The sequence below is a fragment of the Anthonomus grandis genome, chromosome 19 (assembly GCF_022605725.1).
Source record: "Anthonomus grandis grandis chromosome 19, icAntGran1.3, whole genome shotgun sequence".
NCBI lineage: Eukaryota > Metazoa > Arthropoda > Insecta > Coleoptera > Curculionidae > Anthonomus > Anthonomus grandis.
The window spans coordinates 5,771,866-5,798,787 of record NC_065564.1 but is presented as its reverse complement, the minus strand read 5'-3'; the positions used below and the strand labels follow the sequence as shown (position 1 = coordinate 5,798,787).

At 41.1% G+C, this 26,922-nt stretch overlaps 2 protein-coding genes and 2 long non-coding RNA genes across 9 annotated transcripts; 2 read left to right on the top strand and 2 right to left on the bottom strand.

Annotated features, from left to right (window-relative positions):
• Positions 1-57: 57 nt before the first annotated feature.
• On the bottom strand, positions 58-26,908 carry LOC126747286 (calpain-A-like). Of its 6 annotated transcripts, XM_050455820.1 has the most exons (16): positions 26,712-26,908; positions 25,427-25,688; positions 10,526-10,702; positions 10,284-10,471; positions 10,096-10,230; positions 9,694-10,044; positions 9,388-9,641; positions 8,715-8,878; positions 8,441-8,658; positions 6,911-6,953; positions 6,747-6,848; positions 6,540-6,678; positions 798-992; positions 550-677; positions 306-501; positions 58-254 (listed from the first exon to the last, which is right to left on the bottom strand). In XM_050455820.1, exons 2-16 carry the CDS (start codon positions 25,676-25,678, stop codon positions 169-171), a joined length of 2,628 nt encoding a protein of 875 aa, XP_050311777.1. In that variant the 5' UTR covers positions 25,679-25,688; positions 26,712-26,908; the 3' UTR covers positions 58-168. The 6 variants fall into 6 exon arrangements, with proteins under 6 accessions (XP_050311777.1, XP_050311778.1, XP_050311773.1 ...); XM_050455821.1 differs by lacking the exon at positions 6,747-6,848; XM_050455816.1 differs by lacking the exons at positions 25,427-25,688; positions 26,712-26,908 and adding an exon at positions 22,620-23,358.
• Positions 1,051-5,939, top strand: LOC126747284 (intraflagellar transport protein 122 homolog). Its single transcript, XM_050455814.1, has 4 exons — positions 1,051-1,301; positions 2,302-3,082; positions 3,136-3,333; positions 3,387-5,939. The coding sequence occupies exons 1-4, from the start codon at positions 1,243-1,245 to the stop codon at positions 5,901-5,903; spliced, it is 3,555 nt and encodes a 1,184-aa protein (XP_050311771.1). The 5' UTR covers positions 1,051-1,242; the 3' UTR covers positions 5,904-5,939.
• On the top strand, positions 19,733-22,088 carry LOC126747317 (uncharacterized). The gene is made up of 3 exons (XR_007664153.1): positions 19,733-20,355; positions 20,730-21,119; positions 21,868-22,088. It is a non-coding gene; the product is annotated as an uncharacterized LOC126747317 (long non-coding RNA).
• Positions 20,786-22,588, bottom strand: LOC126747318 (uncharacterized). Its single transcript, XR_007664154.1, has 3 exons — positions 22,170-22,588; positions 21,585-21,779; positions 20,786-20,836 (listed from the first exon to the last, which is right to left on the bottom strand). It is a non-coding gene; the product is annotated as an uncharacterized LOC126747318 (long non-coding RNA).
• Positions 26,909-26,922: the final 14 nt, after the last annotated feature.

Genomic DNA, 26,922 nt, shown 5'->3' with positions numbered 1-26,922 from the left:
GGTGTTTTACAGAACTAATGACAAGTCAGAAGCAGAAGAAGGAAATAAAACTCCCCCTATCGATATATTAAAATATATTAAAGAGTAAATCACATAGGCGAGAGATTTCGTGCAAGACACTTACAGCAAGAATAAAATACATAAAATACCGATTAATAAATAAATAAATCACGTATAGAGCGTCATCTCGAGCCACTCTTCCAGAGTGAACGTGGCCGAGTCCTTTCCAGTCTGGTCCTTGGCCCGGAAAATGTCTGGAAAAGTAACAATTAGCACCTAAAACCTTCGGAAAACGTCGCTCTTACCCATCATGGTTTTCACTTTGATGGCGCACATCATGAAGTCATCGAACTGGATCTCTCCGGCCTTGTTCCCATAGCGATGCATCAGCGCACTGAGGACCTTGTGGTTCAAACGGTATCCAGCTGAGTGCAGGGCTTCTCTCAACTCGAACCCGTTGAAGCTGCCAGACTTGTCCTGGTCATACATTATCCAGACATTCTAAAAAAGAACAATTTAGCTTAGGCCCTTGTGGGGAGTGAATACTACCTTCCAGTTCCTCAGTGTGGTCCAGAGATTCTTGAACTCCTCGTATCCGAGCTTCCCAGACCTATCCAGGTCCATCATGGCAATCATCCCTCTGCAGATGTCTTTTGAGAAGCCCGATTTGGTTAAGTCTGAAATAAGTATTAAAACAGTTTGATTAACTTGGATTGGTGGTGAGGGTGAATAGTGGGGTCATGCAGGGTTAGTCAGACATGCGCATGCGGATGCGGATACTCCAAGCAACAAATTACCATGGAACGAGTGCAACAAGGGGGCGCTCGCGTTGGGTTTCACCACCAACTCGGAGAGGGGCGAGTCTTTGCAAAAATGGCCGCAAATCAGCCCCAAGAGTTGGCTGAAGAAGCCCTCCTCCTCCTCCTGGTGAGGGGTGGCACTCAACACACCCTCCTCCTTCTTGTAGTAAACCCCACTGGCCGCTTTCAGTTCTTGAAAAAATCAAAATGCTCATGAATAGCCTCCCTAAGAACTGATGTCGTTGACGAATACCATCCCATCTTTTATGGTAATCGTGGTAGGCCGGTTGACCAGTTAGTTGTTGGTCGTCTTGGTAACGGCTCGCGACCGTGTATAATAACACAAGAGAACAATGGCGGACGTAGGAAGGTCGAAGAGCAACGTGATGAATTTCAGTGTTTTTTGGTGATTTTTTGGTTTTGTTTTGGTGGTTTTATTGAGATGAGGACCGTGCCCAAGTGGGTGGACAAGGTGCAGGACAGCGAGAAGAACGGGCAAAGGTAGGACCCATGTTTTGTCAGAACTGTCAGGGTTTGACGTCTTGTGTTTGATAGAACTTCGTTATTTTTAATGGGCGACACCTTGATTTATTGCATTTTTGGTTTCTTTGTGAAATTTCAAGAACTTTAATGGGTCACATGCTTGAATCTTGGGACATATCTAATTTGGAATAACGAATAGTCAATTGCCACTATAATACAGTAAATATTTTGTTAAGTTGACGTGAAGTAAAAATTAATTAATCAATGAAATCTCCTGATACATACGCAGAATCAGTAACCGGTCAGTTCTCCGTCCGACCTGTTAACACATTCGTAATATTTTCAAGCAATTCCCTCACCTCAGTCAACTTTCAAGTTCAGTATACCTCAGCTTTTCCTATAATTTATTTATTGATTTTTCGTTCTTGGATCAGCATCTTATAAATTAATTATCTCCTCATGTCAGCCAACTCTCTAGCTCAGTCTAGATTAAAAAACGATTTTCGAATTATACTTTGCTCAATGTGAACAAAAGAAGAATTACATTATTGACAGAAATTGCGTTTCTCTGACGTCATCCCCTCACCTCCCCAGAGCCCCCATGTCATAATAGGATACCTTGAATTAAAGGTAATTTTATTCTCTACATAGCTCTAATTTTATTTTTTTATTTTATCAATTCGTTTTCAAAAAATATGAATAACAGTGATAGACTAGACCATTAGGATTCCAAATCGGCATCATATAAATTAATAATGTCTTCATGTCAGCCAACTTTTTAATTCGCTCCAAGATATTAGTTAGAGAGAGAAACAAGCCAGTTTTGACGTTTGTCAAAAGAGCATTGGCATGACAAAGGAAATCCATAAACGAATCAAGCTCAACTTTGACAATTATGACAGATTTACTTATCAACACTATACAACCGATAACTCCTCAACCACCAATCCGATTTCCAAAAACGACCCCTCGTTCGACTCCTCGAATCAGCGCGCTCAATAACCTCCACAACTTCCAGCATCTACGACCTCACCTTCAGCCCGGACGGCGCCCAGCTGATCGTCGCCAGCGGTCACCACGTGCTCGTCTACGACTCCTCCGACGGCTCCCTGATCCAGCTGCTCAAGGGCCACAAGGACAAAGTCCACACCGTGTCGTACGGCAGGAACGGCGAGAAATTCGCCACCGGAAGTGCCGACAAAACCGTCATAATTTGGTCGAATAAGTTGGAGGGTTTGCTGAAGTACAGCCATAACGATTCGGTGCAATGCGTCGCGTTCAACCCGCTCAGCCATCAGTTGGCGAGCTGCGCGTTGAGCGACTTCGCGTTCTGGAGCGCAGAACAGAAGGCGGTGCAGAAGCACAAGACGGGAGTGCGGATCAACGCGTGCTCCTGGACCAATGACGGGCAGTACCTGGCTTTGGCCTTGAACAACGGAACTGTGTCCATTCGGAATAAGTCGGGGGAGGAAAAGACGAAGATAGAGCGCCCCGGGGCCATATGGGCCATATGCTGGAGCACCTGGAAAGATGACCCTGGGGATACTTTATGTGTCACCGACTGGAATAAGACCCTATCATTTTATACTTTGGGTGGGAAGCTGGTGGGGAAGGAGCGGGGGTTGGGGTATAACGCTTTGAGGGTGCGCTACTTCCCTAAGGGGGATTATATTTTGATGGGGGGTTTAAATAAGTGCTGCAAGCTGTACACTAGGGAGGGAATCAAGTTGGGGATGATCGGGGAGCAGCAGCAGTCTTGGGTGTGGTGCTGCGAAGCTGATCCCACCGGAAATTACGTCGTAAGTTCCCGATTTGGTGATGAAGCGCAGGGTTTATAAGCAGTGGCTTTTAGGCTATCGGTTGTGAGGACGGCACCATCGCTTACTACCAAGTTGTCTTCAATATGGTCCATGGACTGTACAAGGAGCGCTACGCCTACCGGGAGAACATGACTGACATCATCATCCAGCATTTGATCACTGAGCAAAAAGTCCGGATCAAGTGCAGAGATCTTATTAAGAAAATCGCTATATTCACTGACAGGCTGGCTGTAAGTTACCAATAGTCCGCCTACGCAGTAACGAAACAAACTTTTCTTAACAGGTTCAACTTCCGGAACGAGTGGTCATTTACGAGCTCTACTCCAAAGACGCCAACGATATGCACTATCGAGCGAAAGAGAAGATCGCTCAGAAGCTGGACTGCAGCCTCCTAGTGATCTGCTCCAACCACCTCATTGTTTGCCAAGAAAAGACCCTTCAGAGCATGTTCTTCTCGGGGGAAAAAGAGAAAACTTGGGACTTCGATAGTCCCATAAGATACATTAAGAACATCGGGGGTCCCCCTGGCAGGGAAGGCATGCTCTTAGGGCTAAAGAGTGGACAAGTATGGGAGGTACGTCTGGACAACATCCATCCCCTCTTGAAAGTCACTGTAAACGAAGGAGTCAGGTGCCTGGACATCAGCCAGATGAAGCAGAAACTGGCTGTGGTGGACGAAACTGGCTTGCTCCAAGTCTTTAAGCTGCACCTCTTCAAACCATGTGAACTCCTTTACCAAGAGCACGACGCCAACAGCGTCGCTTTTAACACAATCTACGAAGACATGTTGGGCTTCAGCGGCTCCAACACCCTCTCCATTAAAGTCTCCGATTTTCCACCGCACGTGCAACAGCTCCCAGGCTTTGTCGTGGGCATGTCCGGCTCCAAGGTGTTCTGCCTCAACGGATTCACCATGACCACTTTGGACATGCCCCTCAGCATCCCCATGTACCAATTTATAGAGAAGAACATGTTCCAGGAAGCCTACAGGATCGCTTGCCTGGGAGTCCCTGACGGAGACTGGGAGGAACTGGCGCACTCCGCTCTGGAGCACTTCGACTTCGACGTGGCCAGACTGGCCTTCATAAAACTGCAAGACATCACTTACCTGGAGCTGATCCAGAAAATTCTGGAACAGTATCAGAAGGGAGATTTTAACAGGGACGTCATCATGGGGGACATTCTGGCTATGAAAGGGAAACTAAAAGAGGCCGCGAGGTATTATCAGAAATCTGGCCACAGCGGTAAGGCCTTGACGATGTATACTGACCTCAGGATGTTCGATGAGGCCCAAGAGTTTCTCGGGGCCAAGGATAATAGTGATCTTATAAAGCAAAAGGCCGACTGGGCCAGGAACATCAACGAACATAAAGCTGCCGCAGACATGTACATTTCGATCGGGGATATTAAGACTGCCATTGAGATCTATGCGGAGCAGGGGTGGGCCGAGCAGCTGGTGGATCTCAGTAGGCGTCTCGATAAGTCGGATAAGGCCTCGCTGAGCTCCATTGCGCAGCATCTGAAGCGTCTCGGTCAGTCCGCCAGCGCAGCGGAGATATTCCGCAGACTGGGAGACAGCGCGGCGGTTCTCCAGCTCCACGTGGAGGCGAACGAGTGGGCGCAAGCGTTCGCCATTGTGGAGAACCAGCCCCAGTTGAACTCCATAGTTTACGTGCCGTATGCGCAATGGCTCGCTGAAAACGACAAGTTCGTACTGGCGCAGAAAGCCTTTCATAAAGCGGGAAAGAGTGAGGAGGCCTTCAAAGTGTTCCAGCAACTAACCAGCAACGCTGTGGCGGAAACCAGGTTCGACGACGCGAGCTTTTACCACTGGATCATTTCCAGGCAGTACCTGGACTTGGCCAAGCAGTCAGACAATAAGCAGCAGTGGTGCTTGGAAAAGTTCCAGGAAAACGAACATCTGGCGCAGATCTACTATGCTTACAATACCGTGCATAAGTATCTGGAGGAGCCGTTCACCTCCTACATGCCGGAGGCCCTCTTCAACATCTCCAGATTCCTGCAAGTGAAGTGCAGCAAGAGAAAACCCCCCGGAATCTCACTGTTTGCCATCTATTTCACCCTTGCTAAGCAAGCCAGGAAACTGGGGGCTAACAAGCTGGCCAAACAGACTTTCGACAAAATCACCTCCCTAAGGGTGCCGAAGAAGTTCGAGGAGCAAGTGGAGATCGCCACCATTGCGTCCAGGGCGCGACCCTTCAACGATCCAGAAGAACTGCTGCCCATGTGCTACAGATGTTCCACCTATAACCCGCTTACGAGCAGCCAAAACTGCTGCGTGAACTGCGGGCAGCCTTTCGTTTATTCTTTCGTGAGTTTCGAGGTGTTGCCGTTGATCGAGTTTTATGTTGAGGAGGGAATCGGTGATGCGGAGGCCGTGAGGCTGATCGAGACCCCCGGGGCATCGGAAAGTGAGGAGGAGCAAGTGCAGGACCACTTGGAGCTGAAGAACTTCGAGGAATCCGATCCGTTCGTTTACAAGACGATCAACCGCGATGAACTGAAACAGTTTCAGCCGATCGTGTTGGATAAGGAGCAGCTGCTGGCTCTGGATATGGAGACTGTGCTGGTGGCCAAGTGGGCTGAGCCCTTAAGATTCCGATTTTTCAAGAATATTTTGCCGGAGCTTCGTGTGGCGATGTGCGAATCGTGCTTCAAGGCCTTCCACGTGGACGATTACGAATTGCAGCTGTTGCAGAAGGGCTTCTGCCCTTTCTGCAGGGTCAATCCGGACAGTGTGGGCTTGGATGATAGTGGGGGGGTTGAGTTGCTCGTTTAAGCCCGTTATGTTTGTAAATAAATAAGGTTTACTTAAGGAAGTTTTTGTTTATGCTAGTAAGTCACCTTGAGTGTGGCGGTACGTCTACGAATGGCGTTGCCACTTAAAACGGCCATCAACTTAATAACCGTTTGACTTAGATCGATAAAATTTTCACCACAGATAACAAATGCCTTGACGATTATCCGGTAAAAAAATTAAAATTTTCCTCAAAGGAGTTTTGAAGCTACGACCAAAAATGTGACTCACCGTGCTGCATGGAATGATCAAGAATTGTAATTATAACAATCCAGATCGTGCTTCAAGGTGTTCCACATGAACTATTACGAGTTGGGATTATATGATATTGGGGGGTTGAGTTGCTCGTTTAAACAGTTGTGGCCATATAACAGGATGGCGCCTAATTGGCTTGTCTAAGTCGCCATTCAAGATGTCAATTGTCAATGAACGACCACTGACAGCTGACATGATGATACGCGGTCAGTTATTCACATTTCTTTTAATAACTCCTGAACTGTTTGACTTAGACCGATGAAATTTTCACAACAGATAGCAAATGCCTTGACGATTATCCGGTAAAAAAATTAAAATTTTCCTCAAAAGAGTTTTGAAGCTACGACCAAAAATGTCACTCACCGTCCTGCATGGAATAATCCAGGATTTCTTTGAGCTCCTTCCAGTCCACCTCCTTGTCCTCGCCGGCCAGTTTCAAAAAGACCTCGTAAACCTTATCGGTTTCCTCGCGTTCTTCTTCGGTGACATCGGCGTTTGCCACCTAATAACGAGAAATTACAGTGGGCCAAACAAGGACAAACATGCGAGGGCAAAAGGGGGAATTTTTACCTCCGCCCATAGTTCACGCACGGTTTTCTGGATGAGGGGTTCTTGGACAGGGATAGAGGGAGGAACGTGCTCGGCAACGGCAAAGGGTTCGTTCACGGGGATCAGTTTTGAAAAAAATTGCGAAATTAAAGGGGTTTTAGGGGCGCAAGGGGGTGGTTACTCACTTTTTCGTCTAGCTCTCCGAATCCGATTTCCTCGTCGTTTTCCCTAAATGAAAAAAAAAATCTAATTAAAACGAGGGTGCTTTCAAAGGCGTGCCTACGGGGGTGAGTTAAAGGCTAGGTTCAGGTTAAAATAAAACTGACCAGTGTCGGCGGCGCCTTTTTATTTAAAAGTTATTTTTTAAAGAAAAACTTAACAAATTCTTAATCTTAAAGCATGCAAACGTTTTGCTGGTGGTACAAACAAACAAACAAACAAACGCAAAACTTACAATTAACAATTAGTTCGTATTAAAACCTAAACAAAACTAGACTCTTAAAAAATACTTAAGTTACCACCACCAGTAAGTGAGAGTGTGAGAGAGAGAGAGAAATTAGTTACAAAAAAAGCCGGAACAAAAGGTGCCAAAAATGATAATGAACAAGCCTTAAATACTTTATAAGACACGTATTGAATAAGGCAAAATGTACAAGAGCAGATATTTTAGAAACGCGTCAATGGGGTGCATACGGTTACGCCTACAAATGGCCGCCACCCTGTCATCTGTCAATAACAGATGACAAGTTTGACAGCGCTCTAAATTTTTCATTTGAGTGTCTTGAGCATGCGTAAATATGAGACTTAATTTAATCATTTGTTATCTAAATTCTGGCAACTTTATGTAGCACCTATTATCTGCCATCAAAAGTCATCTGACAAATATCAAGATGGCGGAATTGAACTGGACGCCATATGAGACCTGTCTATATATATAGGGTGATTGACGACGTATATGGAAAACGGAACGTAGCATTTTTCAGAAAATTTAGTTGCCATAGTAACAAGCAATGTTCTATTAGTCTAAAATATTTTCAGCACTGCAGCGTTGCCGCTTATACAGAAAAATGGCAACACCTTTGATTTTTTAAATGGAACACCCCATATATTTTTAGATAGGCATATTTAAAAATATATAAGTGTTCCATTTAAAAAATCACAAAGCACTACGTTCCGTTTTCCATATACAATAATAGCCGACACGACAGCCATATTGCCACCGTACGCCCCCACTGTTAAACTGTAAGAACCCCAGGAACAAGGAAACGTTAACTTTAGCCCCGCAAAGACTTAACTACTTGAACAACTTAGAAAAGAAATTGCTAATAGGATCCCCTCGATCCCGATTGCGAGGTGGGGGCTGCGGTTGCGGCTGGTATCCAGGATATCCCGGGTACTGCGGATGCGAGTATCCCGGCTGCGGATGCGAGTATCCCGGATAACCGGGATACCCGCCGGGTTGAGGATAGCCTCCCGGCGAGGGTTGCGGCATGCCCGGATACCCCTGCGGTTGCGGGGAATACCCGCCCGCTCCCGGATATCCTGGATAAGAGGGTTGCGGGTACGAGGGGTAAGAGGGGCTGTAAGGAGCCGAGGGAGGTGCGTGGTCCTCCTCGGGCGGGGGAGGCGGACGGTAACCGGGAGCCTCGTCCTCCTCTTGGTCGTCGTCCACCTCCCGCGACGCCCTGGAGTGTGCAGTGTCATCGGAAGCGTACTCCATAATGTTCGGTTTCTCGCTGAACACCCTCAGGAGGAACTCTCCCTCCTCGTTGGGGTCGAAGGTCGACGGGACCATGCAGTACGTCCCCGGGGGTAGCTTGAAGCGACACGAGACCTCTCGGAGGTTGATGAATGAGGGTGAACGCGCTACTGACGCGTTGTACTTGAAGAACTGGACGTCCAGGGGCTTCGGTACGCGGTCTGGATAGGGGAGCTGCGAGAAATTCATGTAAACTCCTTGATTCCATTGATTTGGAGTAAAAAACTTACGTGGTAAATGGCGAAACCGACGGTTAAAAGATCAGCGCCGGTGCTCCTGATTTGTCTGCGGTTCTTTTGCATCAGGGCGACGATCAGGGTGCAATTCCCGTCCTCATCGTCCTCGTCCACGTCCGTCAAGGTGATCCTGTATTGTGGATTATGCCAGAAGGAGTCTAAAAGCATGTGTACATATTTAACATATCGGCTCTACATCAATTCAATGTACAAATTTGGACACTTGTAGGTTATCTCGGCAAGTTTTCGAGAAATAAAATGGGTTTTTTTCACTTTTCACTCGAAAACCTTAAAGTTGCGTGAGTACAAGTATAGATACAAAAACTATAGATTTTCTTATCACCTATAATTTCCTTACAAAGCATTTTTTTTTAGGCCAACAAAAAAACGTTTTACATTAACCCTGCCCTAAATACCAATCATTTTTAATTTATGCAATAAAATATTGTGAGGTACCTTGTCGAATGCCTTGGAGAAATCTGTGTATATTGTATCCACTTGATATCCCTTCTCCAAGGCATCCAACAAAAAGCCCACCTGAGTAAGAGAAAGTTCAGCTCCGTAGATTTGCGTGGTCTGGTTTTACTTAAAGTTTGAGCAACTCTTAGAGCACATTTTGATATATGAAGAATTTTTGTATCTTAAGTACTTTCTGAGTTAGACTTACCCAAGAAGTTCCTGCACCCTCCGGCAGTCACTCCGCGCACCCACTCTCCCTCATACACGGACATCTCCCACTTCTTCTTGTTACCCTCCTTGATCTCCTCCTCGCTCAGTGAATCCGGGTTTAAATTGCAGATCTCCACCCTGCTGAAGTGCTTCTGGAAGTCCTTGTAAGACATCCAGAACTCCCCGTCATTGTCAAACGTGAGACCAAGCTCCTCCTTCTCGCTCTCCCCAATGAACCTCCATTCCGGTGACCTATGGAATCATTATTATTAGGCACAATCTCAGTTTTTATTGGGCAACTTACCCATCGCTCCAGGCCCCGTTCCACTCGGACTCGTTACCCCAAGGGTTCCTCAGCCTCAGCAGGGGGATCTTCCCGGTGACATTGGGGGTCTGGATATCGACATATTGGACCCTGGTGATGCTGTAGGCGTGACCTCTGACCAGCCCCTCGGGAGTTTCTGCCTCGACCACGTGCGGGTCTGGCTCTATGGAGCAGCCCATCAGGGAGGCCCTTTCGTAGGCCTTAATCATGATCTGGAAGAGGTTCGGAGGGGCTGCGTCCAGCTCGTACATCTCCGTCACACCTCCAGTGAAGTCCTCCATGGCCTCGCAGGTGGAGCCTCCTTTTAGGGCCTCATACGAGCCGTGTAATCTAGAATTTTCTTTTCTGAAACTGTGGAGGTGGGCTTGGTTTAGTACTCACTTGGCATAAGCTTTCTCCAATAAGGCACTCCAGAACTCGTTCTCCTCCGTTGAGTGCAGGAATACTAGTTCCCCTCTATAGGTGGGGAGACGGTCGTCGATCACCACGTCCACCCATTTGCCGTACTGCCAGAACCTGCAAAGGAAAAATGTAAGAGCCTGAGGGTGCCCTTGGTGGTGGTGGCTTACCTAAAATGGAAAACGCCCGCGTATTTGTCATCGAAGTCCTGGTCGTCCGGTACGATTTGCAGGAAGAGTCTGTTGTACAGGGTGAGATTTGCTGCAGCGGCCAACAGCCAACAGTCGCCCAGCTCGCCCTGTTGCACGTCAAACCGCGAGTAACCCTCGACGAAGAATTGGGGATTATCGCAGATCTCCTACAAAAGGAGATTTTGATTAAAGAGTAGTGGAAGGGGTGAATGTCTACTTACACTTGGTCGCTTCCATTCGTAGTACCTGTCAGGTCTTTGGCTGAAATACAGGGAGGAATCGTTGGCCAGGAACTCTGGATCCTCGAAGAGGGTGCCGCTGTCCAGACACTCGTCTCGGATCCTGTAGAAGTCTTGTGGTTGGCCTTTGGCTTTGAATCCGGACCCTTTTTCGCCATACTAGGATGCAGAATTCAGTGTTAACGGATTCAGGTTCAGTTCACGGATTTGATTAAAATTGGTGGGAGGTTAAAGGGATTTTAATGGTCAACAAAAATGGTTAGTACGAAAATTTCCGGGAAGCTAATGGTTTTTGTGTTATAGGACAATTTGTTTTATCAGAGGGTTGGCACCAGTGAGGCTTGGACAAATTGACGCATATCTCCATTGATTATTAACCGATTTGGTTAGTTTTTTTAATATATTTAACAGCATTTAATGCCGAATGAAAGGTTAATACAGTGTATTCACGACAAATTCATTTGAAATTCAAGCGTGTTTTTCTTCTTTACTACGTTGATTAGCAATGTCACTTACACGTTGTTTGCAATAAAAATTTTCTATACAGGGTACCTTAAGTAGAAACTATGGAGTCAACATTAATTTTTTTAAATCTATATATGATAACATTTTACAATTTTACGATATATTTTTCATAATTTTTCTATATTATACCATATCCCTCAGTCAGCAGTTTGTTAAATTTGACATAATAAAACATAAAAAAATAAAAATTTATACATTATTTATTGCAACTGATGTTCAATTTCTGGTCCATTTACTTCAATGCATTTTTCAAGTTGGTAAATAACCTCCAATTGCACATTTTCAGTAACTTGCGGATCGATTAGTCGAATTCTTTGCTTTAAATCATCAACACTATTTGGCCTATTCACATAAACTTTGGCCTTCAAATACTCTCATAAGAAAAAATCTAATGTGGTTATATCCGGTGACCTTGCTGGCCACTCAATCGGTCCTCCTCGTCCAGTCCATCGGTTAAGAGAAGTTGCATCAAGAAATTGTATTGAGGAGTTTGTAAAACGTCATAATATATAAGTTTTAGTTTTACATGTTGACACCATAGTTTCTACTTGAGGCATCGTGTATAGAAATTTTTATTTAAAAAAAACGCGCAAGTGACAATATATACAGGGTGTCCCATTAGTGCGATAACGGACGATAGCTCCTTATACAGTGATACAAAAAAAAAATATTTTATACAAAGTTACTTTACTGTCTATGGTGCATAACATAAAAATAACAATTGCACAAAAATCAAGCAATTACTTTTACAGAAGATTTAGTGTTGTCAGTTTATTACTAAAGCGAAACATTTTTGCATTAAAAATGAATTTTTCGAAAGAGGATATGGTGAAAATGATTTACTGTTTCAACTGTTTGGATGCAATTGAGGTAACTTTACTGTTTATTGGCAAGCACAGTTAGATAATTCAAAAATCCTTTGTTAACAGAATCACATGTTTTTATGTAGGTACCTACAGATTATGCAAGAATTATCTGATAAAGATTTTGCTAGACGTTTGAAAAAAACAATTTATTAAACCTTAAACTTTAAAAATAGTAAACGGAACCGATTGAAAAGCATTTTTAAAATTGGCATTTTATTAAATTACAACAAATTTAATGATACCAAAATGTACAGAAAAGAAATGTTGTTTAAAATTTACCAAATAATAAAATATTCTTTAAATAAAAAAAATTAAAATTGTGAACAATAACAACAACAAATGACTAAACCAAAAAGGTATGTACATTAAACTATAAATAATGTTCTACATGTCCACCCTGGTGTTGATCACACAAACGAATTCGTTTAACAAAAGAACTGCTTACTTTCTGTAACATTTCTCTAGTTACTTCTTGAAAAACATTCCGAATTCTTTGCTTCATGTCGTTTTTGGTGGTAACAGGCCTTTGATAAACCCGATTTTTCACAAACCCCCAGAAGAAAAAATCGAGTTTTGTGAAGTCAGGAGATCTGGCCGGCCAAGCAACTGGTCCTCTCCTGCCAATCCATTTATTTCGAAAATGGGCCCTCACAACACGGCTAAAATGAGAAGGCGCTCCATCTAATTGTAGCCACATTCGTCTTATTGTTTGTAACGGTAAATCATCCAGCTCTTCTTCGAATTAATTTTGCAAAAAATGTAGAAAGTTCTGACCGTTCACTGCCCCATCAAAGAAATATGGTCCAAGAAGCTTTGTCCGAATGATACCAGCCCATACATTAAGTGGCCATCTATGTTGATGATCCAGTGGTATCACATGTCTTGGATTTACATCGTTGTAATAATGGCAGTTGTGTCGGTTTACAAATTCCTGTTGCAGTTGGATTTGACGCAAAGCCCAGCGGCAAAAGTTTCGGCGATTAGCAAAATCTTGATCGCTTAATTCTTGTACGTGATATGGATGAAATTTATGTTTCCGGGTGATTCTATTAACAGTGGATTTTTTAATGTCCAACTGCCTTTCAATTTGCCTACAAAAGACATTTTGTGGATTTTGTGGATTATTTTGTGGATTTGCCCCTGTTTTTTGTCTTTGTGACATTTCATAATTTAAATTTTCAGTTCTTTCAAATCTCTCCTTTAGTCTTTCAAATGCCAATCGATTTGGATGTCGTTCCGCATCCGGATATCTCTGTGCATAAACTCTGCTTGCCAGTAAACAATTTTTCTCACTTGCACCCAAACAGTGTTGCATGCAAACGACTATTGTGGATTTTAAGGGCAAAATTAGGAAAAAGTGTAAAAAACTCGATAACTATTACAGATAAAACAAAAAAGAAAGCTTATCACATTGTGAACATTTTAAGATAAAAAAATGTGGGTCATTCCATTTGAAAAAATAAGATATGGTTGTTTACTTAATTATTTTTTGGTTTTGGATAGAGTATTGCGAACAGCCTGTAGAATATTATCAAATTCTCATAGGACCATAAAGTAAGTGTAAGTATGCACTAACAACCTACAAAAGATTTGGTTTGTAGGATTACAAATCAGTGAATTATTTTTGTTTTCGTGGAGACGTGCAAACGTCGATTTTTTGATAAAATATTAAACATCTCACAAACGGGTAAGTTTTGGTATAGACGATGCTTGATAAAAGGTATGCAGAATTTTTAAAGCAATCCAAAAATGCAATAAAATATAGGGTGTTCCATTTAAATTAAAAAAGTTGTGTATCATATCACATTTATGAATCCTGTATATCATAAAAATATTTTTATGTTATGCACCTTAGACAGTAAAGTAGCTTTGTATAAAAATTTTTTTTTGTATCACTGTATAAGGAGCTATCGTCCGTTATCGCACTAGTGGGACACCCTGTATATATATATATATATTTATTCGTGAAATATATATTTATTTTATTCAACGATTTTTTACAAAATTTTTGGTTTTATATTGGAATATATATATATCATATACGATTCTGTTTACAAAAGTTAGAAAATTTTAGCATTTAAAAAATTGACACAGGATTTGCATAACTAGCTATTAAACTCTACTACACCTCAAATATTTGATGAAATTCTTCTGAAAAATCATCCTTTTTCTTCCATATTATCCAATCTAATAGCGCTGTTTTTATAGTAAATATTTATACATAAAATTATATCAAATTTAAATAAACAGTGTTACTAAATTAAATATTGAATATATATTTTCTGTGAAAACATTGTTTGTCATCAACACAACCCTTACCCCCCACCCACCCCAATTATTTGCCCAGTAAGAAATTCTTCTGAAAAATCACCCTTTTCGGTCAAATTATCCGATCTAATAACGCTGTTTTTATACTAAATATTTATATATAAAATTATATCAAATTTAAATAAACAGTATTACTAAATTAAATATTGAATATATATTTTCTGCAAAAACATTGTTTGTCATCAACACAACCCTTACCCCCCCACCCACCCCAATTATTTGCCCAGTAAGAAATTCTTCTGAAAAATCACCCTTTTCGGTCAAATTATCCGATCTAATAACGCTATTTTTATACTAAATATTTATATATAAAGTTATATCAAATTTAAATAAACAGTGTTATCAGAAGTAAATATTAAATATATATTTTCTGCAAAGACATTGTTTTTTATCAATACAACCCTTACCCCGCCACCCACCCCAATTATTTGCCCAGTAAGAAATTCTTCTGAAAAATCACCCTTTTCGGTCAAATTATCCGATCTAATAACGCTGTTTTTATACTAAATATTTATATATAAAATTATATCAAATTTAAATAAACAGTATTATTAAATTAAATATTGAATATATATTTTCTGCAAAAACATTGTTTGTCATCAACACAACCCTTACCCCCCCACCCACCCCAATTATTTGCCCAGTAAGAAATTTTTCTGAAAAATCACCCTTTTCGGTCAAATTATCCGATCTAATAACGCTGTTTTTATACTAAATATTTATATATAAAATTATATCAAATTTAAATAAACAGTGTTACTAAATTAAATATTGAATATATATTTTCTGCAAAAACATTGTTTGTCATCAACACAACCCTTACCCCCCCACCCACCCCAATCATTTGCCCAGTAAAAAATTCTTCTGAAAAATCACCGTTCTTCATTCATCATATCCAATCTAATAACATTATTTTTGTATTAATATTTATTATTATATATAATTATATCAAATTTAAATAAACAAACTGTGTTAGTAGATTAGATATTAACAACGAAAGCAGCTGGTATTCATGTGTATTATTTTGGAAAACAATGATTTTTGAAAACAATTTTTAACTGTTAAGCTGCGTGGGGTGGGTGGGGGGTTAAGGGAGTGTTTTAATAAAAAAATGTTTTTTTTTGCAGAAAATAATTGCCTGAGAAAAAAATGCTTTTTAAGAAAATTATAGGTGATAAGAAATCTTTAGTTTTTGGAACTTAGAATCTAGTGTAACCCAAAAATATGTTGCTTGGTGAATACCTGAATTTTAAATGATTTAATTTCACGGTAAATGCAATATATATGCAGTGCATCCCAAAAGTTATGTCTAAATTCATTTAAAATTCAGGGGTGTGTTCGAGAAAAAAACACTCGGACCCGTCAATTTTTATTTCAAGTTGCGTATTTTTGTACGTGAAGTTTATATATAAAGGGTTGCTCTAAATAAATTACGAAAAATAAATTACGACTATCAACCTAATTTTTTCAAATTAAAGCACCTTTTATTTATTTCATTTTTGAATTTCGCGTCGAATTCTACGTATGTTTCATGCATCATGTCCTATACCTAAAGTCAACAGTTATCGAAAAAAAGACGATCGAACATTATTATTGAAGTTCACCTTACGAGTCACCTTATCTCTGAGAATTTTTATACAGAGCAAAATTCCATTCATTCGTGTTTTTTTATTGTTGGCTCGTGACCGTGTATTTTCATAGAAACTGTATGACAGTTGTACGCCAAACAGCTATTGTCAAGTGTGAAGTGTACGGCAAAGTTGCGGTTTTCACCATGGTAAAGTTAACGGAACGAGAAAAAATAGAAATTCTGTGCATGATTGGGTTTGGTGATAGAACACGTACTCAAAGAGAAGCTGCTCAATTATTCAATGAAATCCATCCTGATCGTCCTCCGATATGTCAAAAGGTGGTGAGTAGAATAGAGGCTAAATTTAGAGAATTCGGTCATGTTAGAGATCTGCCGAAATCTGGTCGTCCTGCTCGAGATGAAAATGAACAACTTGACGTTTTGCTTTCTTTGGAAGAAAATCCATGCACTCCTCTGTCAATCAAATTTACACATGGCGAAATCTATAGTTCATCGAATAGTTAAAAAGCACAAATATCACCCCTACAAAGTTATTCCTGTGCAAGAGTTATTTGATGACGATTTCGATAGGCGAAATGAGTTTTGTGAACGCTTACAAAACATGTGCAATCTACATAATAATTTAGTAACAAATATTATTTTTTCCGATGAAGCCACGTTCTGTTTAAATGGTAGTGTGAACAGACAAAATTGTCGATATTATTGGGCAACAAAAAATCCGCATTGGATGATGGAGGTAAACACCCAGTACCCTCAAAAACTAAATGTGTGGTGTGGAATAGCCCGCGGAAGAGTAATAGGTCCCTTTTTCTTTGAACAGACTTTAACGGGACAAGTGTATCTCGATTTTCTCCAATTTGAATTAGTTCCAGCATTACTAGCTTTATTTCCAAATCCATTGGACCCAGACTATCCTGACGAAGAATTAATTTTCTAGCAAGATGGCGCTCCTCCGCACTATGCTGCCACTGTGCGTAAATTTTTGGATGAAATCTTTCCCAATCGGTGGATAGGAAGGAGAGGACCCATCGAATGGCCTGCTAAGTCGCCTGACCTAACACCAATGGACTTTTTTTGTGAGGATACCTCAAGTCGAAGGTATTTGTTAATAGGCCAAATAATCTAGATGACTTGAAAGAGAGAATTCGCAGAGAAGTGCGCGCCATAACTCCGGAAATAATTGAAAATGTGCAACGAGACTTTCTTGATCGCCTTGGATATTGTCAAGCCGTGAATGGCAACCATTTTGAACATTTAACTTAATTTTTGTTCTTTTTTTATTTGTTACATGAATCATCTTTTTTTCGATAACTGTTGACTTTAGGTATAGGACATGAAGTATGAAACATACGTAGAATTCCAAACGAAATTCAAAGATGAAATAAAAAAAAGGTGCTTTCGTTTGAAAAAATGAAGTTGATGGTCGTAATTTATTTTTGAGCAACCCCGTATATACAAACTTCACGTGCAAAAATACGCAACTTGAAATAAAAATCGATGGGTCCGAGCGTTCTTCTTCGAACACACCCGTGAATTTTAAATGAATTTAGACATAGCTTTTGAGATGCACTGTATATATATTTATTCGTGAAATATACATTTATTCAACGATTTTTTACAAAATTTTTAGTTTTGTATTGGAATATATGTATATCATATACGATTATGTTTACAAAAGTTAGAAAATTTTGGCATTTAAAAAATTGACACAGGATTTGCATAACTAGCTTTTAAACTCTACTACACGTCAAATATTTGATGAGATTCTTCTGAAAAATCACCCTTTTTCGTTCATATTATCCGATCTAATAACGCTGTTTTTATACTAAATATTTATATATAAAATTATATCAAATTTAAATAAACAGTGTTACTAAATTAAATATTGAATATATATTTTCTGCAAAAACATTGTTTTTTATCAACACAACCCTTACCCCCCCACCCACCCCAATTATTTTCCCAGTAAGAAATTCTTCTGAAAAATCACCCTTTTCGGTCAAATTATCCGATCTAATAACGCTGTTTTTATACTAAATATTTATATATAAAATTATATCAAATTTAAATAAACAGTATTACTAAATTAAATATTGAATATATATTTTCTGCAAAAACATTGTTTGTCATCAACACAACCCTTACCCCCCCACCCACCCCAATCATTTGCCCAGTAAGAAATTCTTCTGAAAAATCACCGTTTTTCATTCATCATATCCAATCTAATAACATTATTTTTGTATTAATATTTATTATTATATATAATTATATCAAATTTAAATAAACAAACTGTGTTAGTAGATTAGATATTAATAACGAAAGCAGCTGGTATTCATGTGTATTATTTGGGAAAACAATGATTTTTGAAAACAATTTCTAACTGGTAAGCTGCGTGGGGTGGGTGGGGGGTTAAGGAAGTATTTTAATGAAAAAACGTTTTATTTTGCAGAAGATAATTGCCTGAGAAAAAAATGCTTTTCAAGAAAATTATAGGTAATAAGAAATCTTTAGTTTTTGGAACTTAGAATCCAGTGTAACCCAAAAATATGTTGCTTGGTGAATACCTGAATTTTAAATGATTTTTTTTAATTTAACGGTAAATGCAATATCTATATAAATTTTCACGAACTTGAAATTCAATCATATCTCCGTTAATTATTAACCAATTTAATTGCAATGTTTATTAAATAAAAGCAAATTTAATATTTCATAAAATCCTTCCTCCAATATTTTTCTACACCAAAGTTCCAACGCATTTTCCGCAACCTGTGCGTGGAATAGGACCGTGGTTGGGCCCGGAACTAAATCGGTCATATCTCCGTGAACACTCACCCGATTTTAACGAAATAAAATTTAAATCAAAACCAAACAATAGTCGTAAAACACTTTATGGCGCCATAAAACGTACCTTAAAAATCTTGCTTGCAATCGCACCGTTTTTACCGAAACAAATCTCCTTGCTCTGATTTGGCACATTTTCACAAACACTCTTATTAATTTTCCCGAAATTTTCGCCCCTTTGGTCGATATACTCGAGATCATCCTCTCGGTCGACGTCGGTCACTTCAAACCTAAAAGAGATCCTCTTGGACACAGGGTAGATTTTGGGGGGCTCCTCGGGGGCCACCCCCGATCCCTTCCTATAAAACTTATTCGCCGGCTTCTTCGCTACGGTTTTTATGAACATTTCCTCCCTTACGGACGCACCACCATCATCCACTTCGACAGCCATTTTCCACCCAACTGATAAAACTAGAATTATCACATCGCTCTCCTGATAATAATGCTATACCCTACTCCCCGCGGAGTGAGTTACGATAATGAACATTTTAATTTAATTATTTGTTAAGGCGAGCCTATAATGTAGGGAATATAAAAAAGACAATACGGGATCTCGATGAGTATCCAGGCGTGCAGACCTTTTTTTAAATGCCATTTCCAGGGCGCTAATTGGGTCAATGCGAGAGTTGAATTGTTATTGTGGATACACGATCGGGGATAATAAGTAGGAGTGGTGGAATCGCGGGATCATTCTCTTTAATTTGATGTGCCACCAGCCAATTTTGATTAACAGTCAAAGATGGCCGCCTCCCACCTCTTTGAGTGCCATCTCGCAACCAGTGCCAATATGTCACTTCTTTGTGGTCCTTACAGACAATGACAAATATGACGTATGTCAAGAAATACAAGATGGCGACCAATTAAAACTTGACCCTTGTGGATAAAATTTCCTGAGAACCAGTGACCCTGAAGAACCATTTTGACTTCCAAAAGGCAGGACTTTGTTTAATAAAATTGATCCAGTTGAAACATTTTGGTTCGGAATTTGTTGTATTAAACACAATCAAACATATTGAACAAAGTTAAAACGTCCCCAAACCCTTTATTCAGGATGGGTTGCCTAAGTTTCATTAAAAACTTCCCTTAATTTTACCTGCAAACTGTTCTTTCACCATGAATCTCGTTGATTATTATCACAGAATTAATTTATATACGGGTGCTCAAGATTTTGTTCAGACCTTTGTTTAAATTTCACCTTGATATGAGGACGGAAGATTGTATAGATTTTTCATTACTTTCTGAATTCTTTTTATTATACCAATGATGCACCAATTGAAGCAACTGTTTTTTCCCTAACATTATTTACGTGAGGCTTCCCTAATAATGTTTCGTCAACATACTGACCCAAGTATTGGAATACTCTGGACATTTTGGCCACTGCAGTATTTTCCAGTGCACATCAGAATATCCATCACCGCCAAATATTGCGGTCAAGTTTTCCCTATAAGAAACTTCAAGTGTTTAAAATATTATTGCCTAGTTTCTGAAATATGACCAGGTTTGTTCGGGCGGTCTATTTTATCGACTTTAAAATCATATTCCAATGAAACTAGCTGAGCTAGAGTTTTCAAACCTGGACAGTGGTGTGCGCTCAAGTTTCCCCTACAAGAAACTTCAAGAGTTTTCGAAATATTTTTGACTAATTTTTGAGTTATGACCAGGTTTGTTCGGGCGTAAAAATAATTAAATTAATTGATAGGGTGACTTTAAAATCCGTTTCCAATGAAACTAGCTGAGCTAGAGTTTCCAAACCTGGACGATGGTGTGCGCTCAAGTTTCCCTTACAAGAAACTTCAAAAGTTTTCAAAATATTTTTGACCAGTTTTTGAGATATGTCCAGGTTTGTTCGGGCGGTCTATGATAGCCGCGTAAAAATATTTAAATTAATTGATAAGGTGACTTTAAAACCCATTTCCAATGAAACTAGCTGAGCTAGAGGTTCCAAACCTGGACAGTGGTGTGCGCTCAAGTTTCCCCTACAAGAAACTTTAAGAGTTTTCGAAATATTTTTGACTAATTTTTGAGTTATGACCAGGTTTGTTCAGGCGGTCTAAGTTATCGGCGTAAAAATAATTAAATTAATTGATAGGGTGACTTTAAAATCCGTTTCCAATGAAACTAGCTGAGCTAGAGTTTCCAAACCTGGACAGTGGTGTGCGCTCAAGTTTCCCCTACAAGAAACTTCAAAAGTTTTCAAAATATTTTTGACCAGTTTTTGAGATATGTCCAGGTTTGTTCGGGCGGTCTATGATAGCCGCGTAAAAATAATTAAATTAATTGATAGGGTGACTTTAAAATCCGTTTCCAATGAAACTAGCTGAGCTAGAGGTTCCAAACCTGGACAGTGGTGTGCGCTCAAGTTTCCCCTACAAGAAACTTCAAGAGTTTTCGAAATATTTTTGACTAATTTTTGAGTTATGACCAGGTTTGTTCGGGCGTAAAAATAATTAAATTAATTGATAGGGTGACTTTAAAATCCGTTTCCAATGAAACTAGCTGAGCTAGAGTTTCCAAACCTGGACGATGGTGTGCGCTCAAGTTTCCCTTACAAGAAACTTCAAAAGTTTTCAAAATATTTTCGACCAGTTTTTGAGATATGTCCAGGTTTGTTCGGGCGGTCTATGATAGCCGCGTAAAAATATTTAAATTAATTGATAGGGTGACTTTAAAATCCGTTTCCAATGAAACTAGCTGAGCTAGAGTTTTCAAACCTGGACAGTGGTGTGCGCTCAAGTTTCCCCTACAAGAAACTTCAAGAGTTTTCGAATTATTTTTGACTCATTTTTGAGTTATGACCAGGTTTGTTCGGGCGTAAAAATAATTAAATTAATTGATAGGGTGACTTTAAAATCCGTTTCCAATGAAACTAGCTGAGCTAGAGTTTCCAAACCTGGACGATGGTGTGCGCTCAAGTTTCCCTTACAAGAAACTTCAAAAGTTTTCAAAATATTTTTGACCAGTTTTTGAGATATGTCCAGGTTTGTTCGGGCGGTCTATGATAGCCGCGTAAAAATATTTAAATTAATTGATAAGGTGACTTTAAAATCCTTTTCGAATGAAAATAGCTGAGCTAGAGTTTCCAAACCTGGACGATGGTGTGCGCTCAAGTTTCCCTTACAAGAAACTTCAAAAGTTTTTAAAATATTTTTGACCAGTTTTTGAGATATGATCAGGTTTGTTTGGGCGGTCTAAGTTATCGGCGTAAAAATAATTAAATTAATTTATAAGGTGACTTTAAAATCCGTTTCCAATAAAACTAGCTGAGCTAGGGTTTCCAAACCTGGACAGTGGTGTGCGCTCAAGTTTCCCCTACAAGAAACTTCAAAAGTTTTCAAGATATTTTTGACCAGTTTTTGAGATATGACCAGGTTTGTTTGGGCGGTCTAAGATATCGGCGTAAAAATAATTAAATTAATTTATAAGGTGACTTTAAAATCCGTTTCCAATAAAACTAGCTGAGCTAGGGTTTCCAAACCTGGACAGTGGTGTGCGCTCAAGTTTCCCCTACAAGGAACTTCAAAAGTTTCCAACATATTTTTGACTAGTTTTTGAGATATGGACAGTTTTATCCAGGCGATCCATGTCATTTCTATACTGGCCACATACGGCAATAAAATCAAACGAGAACATTAGAGAACTCTCGCCTAAAATACACTCTGACCCTGGTTAACAGTTCCGAAAATCTTGACATTTGACAACTGACAGCTTCTCGACGTGATTCTCGACGATTAGGGCTAATTGGGTCAAGGCGAGAGTTGCCACCATGGCTACCTCGAGCACTGAGTGCCATCTTGCAACTTCTTTAAGAGCTTATTAACTTTGCTGACTATGACAAATATGACGTCTGTCAAGAAATCCAAGATGGCGACCAATTAAAACATGACTAACGAACAAAAAAAAGGACTAAAACTGTTAAACCTCTTACCCAATACGCTTTCCATTTACCGAAGTTCAGCCTCCCATAGGAGGGAAGTGAGGCGGAGTATAAAGCCTCACTGGGCGTGGCCCCGACAATCTCACCCTTTTTGTAGCACTTCTTCCTCAAAATCAGCACTGGGTGCCTCTTGGGCTTCTCCGTCGGTACCTCCTCACGCGCCTTGGAACTCTTTCGGCTCTCTGGAGGTTGTGCTGCCGGCTTCTTCACCACTTGCCTGCGCAACTCTGAGTATTTCATGGGACATTTTTCCGGTACCATATGGTACAACCCTCCCGCGCTCGTTGTCGACTCCCTCTTCCCTCTCAACGCGCATCTCTCGCAGCCGTCCCTCTTAGAACTGCCCGGTTTGCTCCCGAATAACTTTTTACCCTCCTCCTGGGGTTTTTCGAATCTCATATACACCGGCTGATACTTAGTTTCGCTCTTTGGGGGAGGCTTCTTCTTCTCCGGAGGAGGAGGAGGAGGCTGCTTGGGCGCGTCCTTTTTCGGCCTGGGGGCCTTTGACGGCATGGAACACTTGTCCAGGTACCCCAGCACGTCCCTGTGGATGTAGCTCTGGTACTCGATACTGTTTAGGTCCAGTTTGCGCTTGGCAAAGCAGCGCTTGGAGTAGCCGAGGGCGTGGCATGAACTCTGTGGGGCATCCCACATGGCTCATGGCCTGAGGGTGTTGAAATGGGGGTTTATTTTGGCAGTGGGGTGAGTGACAATGACAGTAGTGGGTATGTTCGTACATACCCATAGTCACGTATGACCACGAGGCTTGAAAGTTTATGGCCGATTTTCGGAACGCTGAAAAAGCTTCTACGGCCTCGACATATAGATGGCGGTAAGAGAGTGAAATTATTCCTTGCTCTCTGACTTACTCCTTGAGGCACAAAATTTTACCAAGTGTTTAATTCAGTGTGTTGTATGTCAGCTGTGATTAGGTGTGCTGACACATGGGATAAAGGCAAATTTCTAAAAAAGCAGTTTATCTAGTAGGCAATTTATGGGTCTTGGGGACAAAAAAAGTCCCAGTTTAACACTTTGTCAATCTGCCTACTATAATTTCCGAAGGAACCACACATTTCCCACTAACTTTAAACTCACGGTATAGTAGAGCAAAATTCAAATTTGGCGCCATAATCAAATTTTAAATAACCCGCTATTATGACGCGCCAAACTCATTTTCACTTCTGGTCAGTACTACTCCTCGACATTCAGAGGTCGCAACAATCAATCCACATTCAGCATTCTATTGGCTCTAATAAGAGTTTCTTAAGAATTATTAATATATGCGTATGACGCGTAAACACAGGCAGTGACGAGTATTGGGCAACGACGCAACTCACGACATCCGTCTGCGCAGTTCCTAGCCGTTAAAACTCAACTAATATGGACAACTTTATTACAGAATCACTATAGACAAGACATTTCTTAACAAGCACACTTCTTGGGACTCCTTGGTCCTGGCTGACATGCGCACCTCCTAGGTTCAAAGTCAGACAAATGGTAGCAGAACATTTGGTTATCCTTGGTCTTCACACTCACAATAGGCTCTCTCGGTTTTGCGCAGGTGGTCTTCGGACAAGGACAATTCTTGCTCAACGGATTTTTTGTGCAAGAACTGCCACAGTTCAACTCTCCGGTGCGTTTCTTCTTGCCGCACCTGCAGCACCTGACCACACCGGATTCCTTCTTCTGATGCTTCTTGCAGGCGCACTTGCCCAGGTCCACTTGCAACGCCTTGTTATGACTCTTGCACTTGCACCTGCGCTGGTTTGTGACGTAGTGGTATGGTCGTGTTGGGGGTGGTGGCTCGCGTCTCTTGGAGGGGCAGTAGGGGTTCGTACAGGGGCAAGGAGGGAGCTTAGGAGTGCACACCCCAACCTCTTTCTTGGTTAGTGATGGGCGTTTCATTTCGTTTGGTTTATCAGGGCCACTTGGGGATTCTACCGCTCCGCCCCCACCTCCGCCTCTCTGATCTTGTGGGGGTTTCTCTTTTCCATTATCACCACTACCGCCGTCTCCTCCTCCTTCTCCTCCTCCTTCTTCTTCTCCTCCGCCTCCACCACCACCACCACCCTCGTTTCCTTTTGAAGGTTTTCCAGGTTTCTTCGGGCCTCCCTGTCCTGGTGTTGGCTCCTTCTTGCTTGGCTTTCTGGTAGGTCCCTCCTTTTTAGACGGAGGCTTCTTCCCTTGGGGCTTCTTAGGCTTTATAAGTTTCTTATCCTTGCCTCCATCGTCTAGCCCGGAGGCACCTCCCCCTGCGAAATCTGATATTTTCTCCCTCCTGACTGGTGGGCAAGGGGGTGTGCATGGACGACACGGAGGACAAGGGCAGCATTGGTAGTAATATGGAGGGCATATGTAGAAGGCGCTGGGGAGGCAAGGACGGACGCAGCTCCCACAACTAGAGGGGCGACTACATGACGGCGAGTAGGTCGTTTGGCGACTACTGGGGCGCAGCGAGCAGTTGGAGAGGGGGTAGCAGGGGCGACAACTCATTGGGGCTCATTTCATTTGAGGTACTGGGAATTTTGGGGGTATTGACAGGCTGAGATTGAGGTTAAAAGCGACTGTGTTAGTGGCGTTTCAGGTGAGGTGGAGGGTGATCAAGGATTGAAATTTTAAAAATTTACATTCAAACGGCACCAAGCAGTACTACTTACCCACACGTAACTCCCAGACATATTCTGTTCAGCCATGGAAAAAACAAACCCAATAAAGTACCCCACTCGACCATCATCATGCTGTTAGACACATGCGCATTACACCTCCGTAAGCAACCTTAGACACCTCCCGAGACTTACCCACGCGTTCTGCTTCTCCACCTTCTCAGCCTGGATCACGGGTTCCTCGACCACCTGATCCTGGAGGGTTGGATAGACGGGAGGGGTGTGCCAGGACTTCGGATCCAGTTGCCAACCGTAACCGTTGCCATGCCAGCCGTAACCGTTGGCTGCGCTGGGGGGTTGCTGGTAGTGGATGGTGGGGTAGGCGTTGTGGTACTGTTGCCACGGCACCACCATGGGCATGGGCATCTGGGGTTGCCGGGGGTACATTGTGGAAGGGCTTTAAGGTGTAAAAAATACAGTTACATTATGTTACACGACCAGACTGTAAACTAGTGCGGTGAGAAGGCATTTCCTCACATCTGTTGGCAACAGTTAATTAAATAGCTAAAAATAAATTGTCTAAATAAACGAATAGAGACATTAGAACATGATGTGCTTGTGTAAATATTTTTCGGGTTTTTTAAGCGTGCGGCAAGTGGTGGTTTTCCGCACGCAGCGCTTGTGAAGGAGGACCTTGACGAAAGTGATCTCGATTTAAGTCATGTTTTATAAATAATGACTTAGTAATGGGATTTAAAGGAAGAAATTCTGTAGTCAAGAGTCACGATTGCTTGGAAATTAATTTTTTATGGTTTTATGGTTATTAGTCATCAAGTATTTGTGTATTTGATTGCTAATTATTGCTTTTTAATCATGCGTTTGTTTTTTTGACGTAAGAATGACAGTTTCAAGATGGCGGCCAAAATGGCTTACGCCCACTTTTGTCTGGATTCAGATCCAGAGATTCCTTGATTTAAACGGGAAGGCGGGACCCGGAAATCGTTTCTGGCACAAAAATTCGTTGTTAAAACGAAGTTGTGAAGCGACTCATTAATTTGCATTTGCAAACACAATAAAATGAGATCAATGAAAAATTGTCAAGGCCGACCATGTGCATTAGATGTTTGTAAATATTGTTTGATCCACGTAAGCTGCATTGTCAGCTTTTTATCGTACGTGAGTGAACAAAACATGTTTTATTATTAAACTCGAAACAAATTATTTATTATTGAGCAAATTATCGTGGAAATCGCATAATCGTTGAACTTTTGCGAAGAAACCTTCGTGACCAATTAACTTGCGGACTTTACCATTGGTCTTAATTTCTTTTAGGATAAAAATCCCCTTGGAATAATTCACATTAAAAAAAATATAACAAATGGGGATGACCAAGGGATTCCCTCAAGACTTAGAACATATCGTGCAACAACAAATAAATTATCAACAAATGACGTCACCGTGACACATATCAAGTACGCACCTTTCGAACGTCGCCACGCCCTCCTCCCTAACCTAGACGCTGATAACTGATCGATGGGCTTCTGCACTTATCACTTTTCCACTCGAAAATCAGGTTCGATGCACTAAAACACTCGAAAAATCACCGATAAACGCAGAGATTGAAACGTAAGAGCACACGACGCCATCGATTGCGACAGAGTATGTCGTGAATTAAAATTATTTTAGGCCAA

What these genes read in the sequence shown, in the direction of transcription:
- LOC126747284 (XM_050455814.1), top strand. Translation starts at nt 1,243, where the DNA reads ATGAGGACCGTGCCCAAGTGGGTGGACAAGGTGCAGGACAGCGAGAAG. An exon ending in AGCGAGAAGAACGGGCAAAG is followed by an intron (nt 1,302 to 2,301) that starts GTAGGACCCATG and finishes CACAACTTCCAG; the next exon opens with CATCTACGACCTCACCTTCA. An exon ending in ATCCCACCGGAAATTACGTC is followed by an intron (nt 3,083 to 3,135) that starts GTAAGTTCCCGA and finishes AGTGGCTTTTAG; the next exon opens with GCTATCGGTTGTGAGGACGG.
- LOC126747286 (XM_050455816.1), bottom strand. Translation starts at nt 23,282, where the DNA reads ATGTGGGATGCCCCACAGAGTTCATGCCACGCCCTCGGCTACTCCAAG. An exon ending in TTGGAGAAAGCTTATGCCAA is followed by an intron (nt 10,045 to 10,095) that starts GTGAGTACTAAA and finishes AGAAAATTCTAG; the next exon opens with ATTACACGGCTCGTATGAGG. An exon ending in CAAAGTGAAAACCATGATGG is followed by an intron (nt 255 to 305) that starts GTAAGAGCGACG and finishes TTACTTTTCCAG; the next exon opens with ACATTTTCCGGGCCAAGGAC.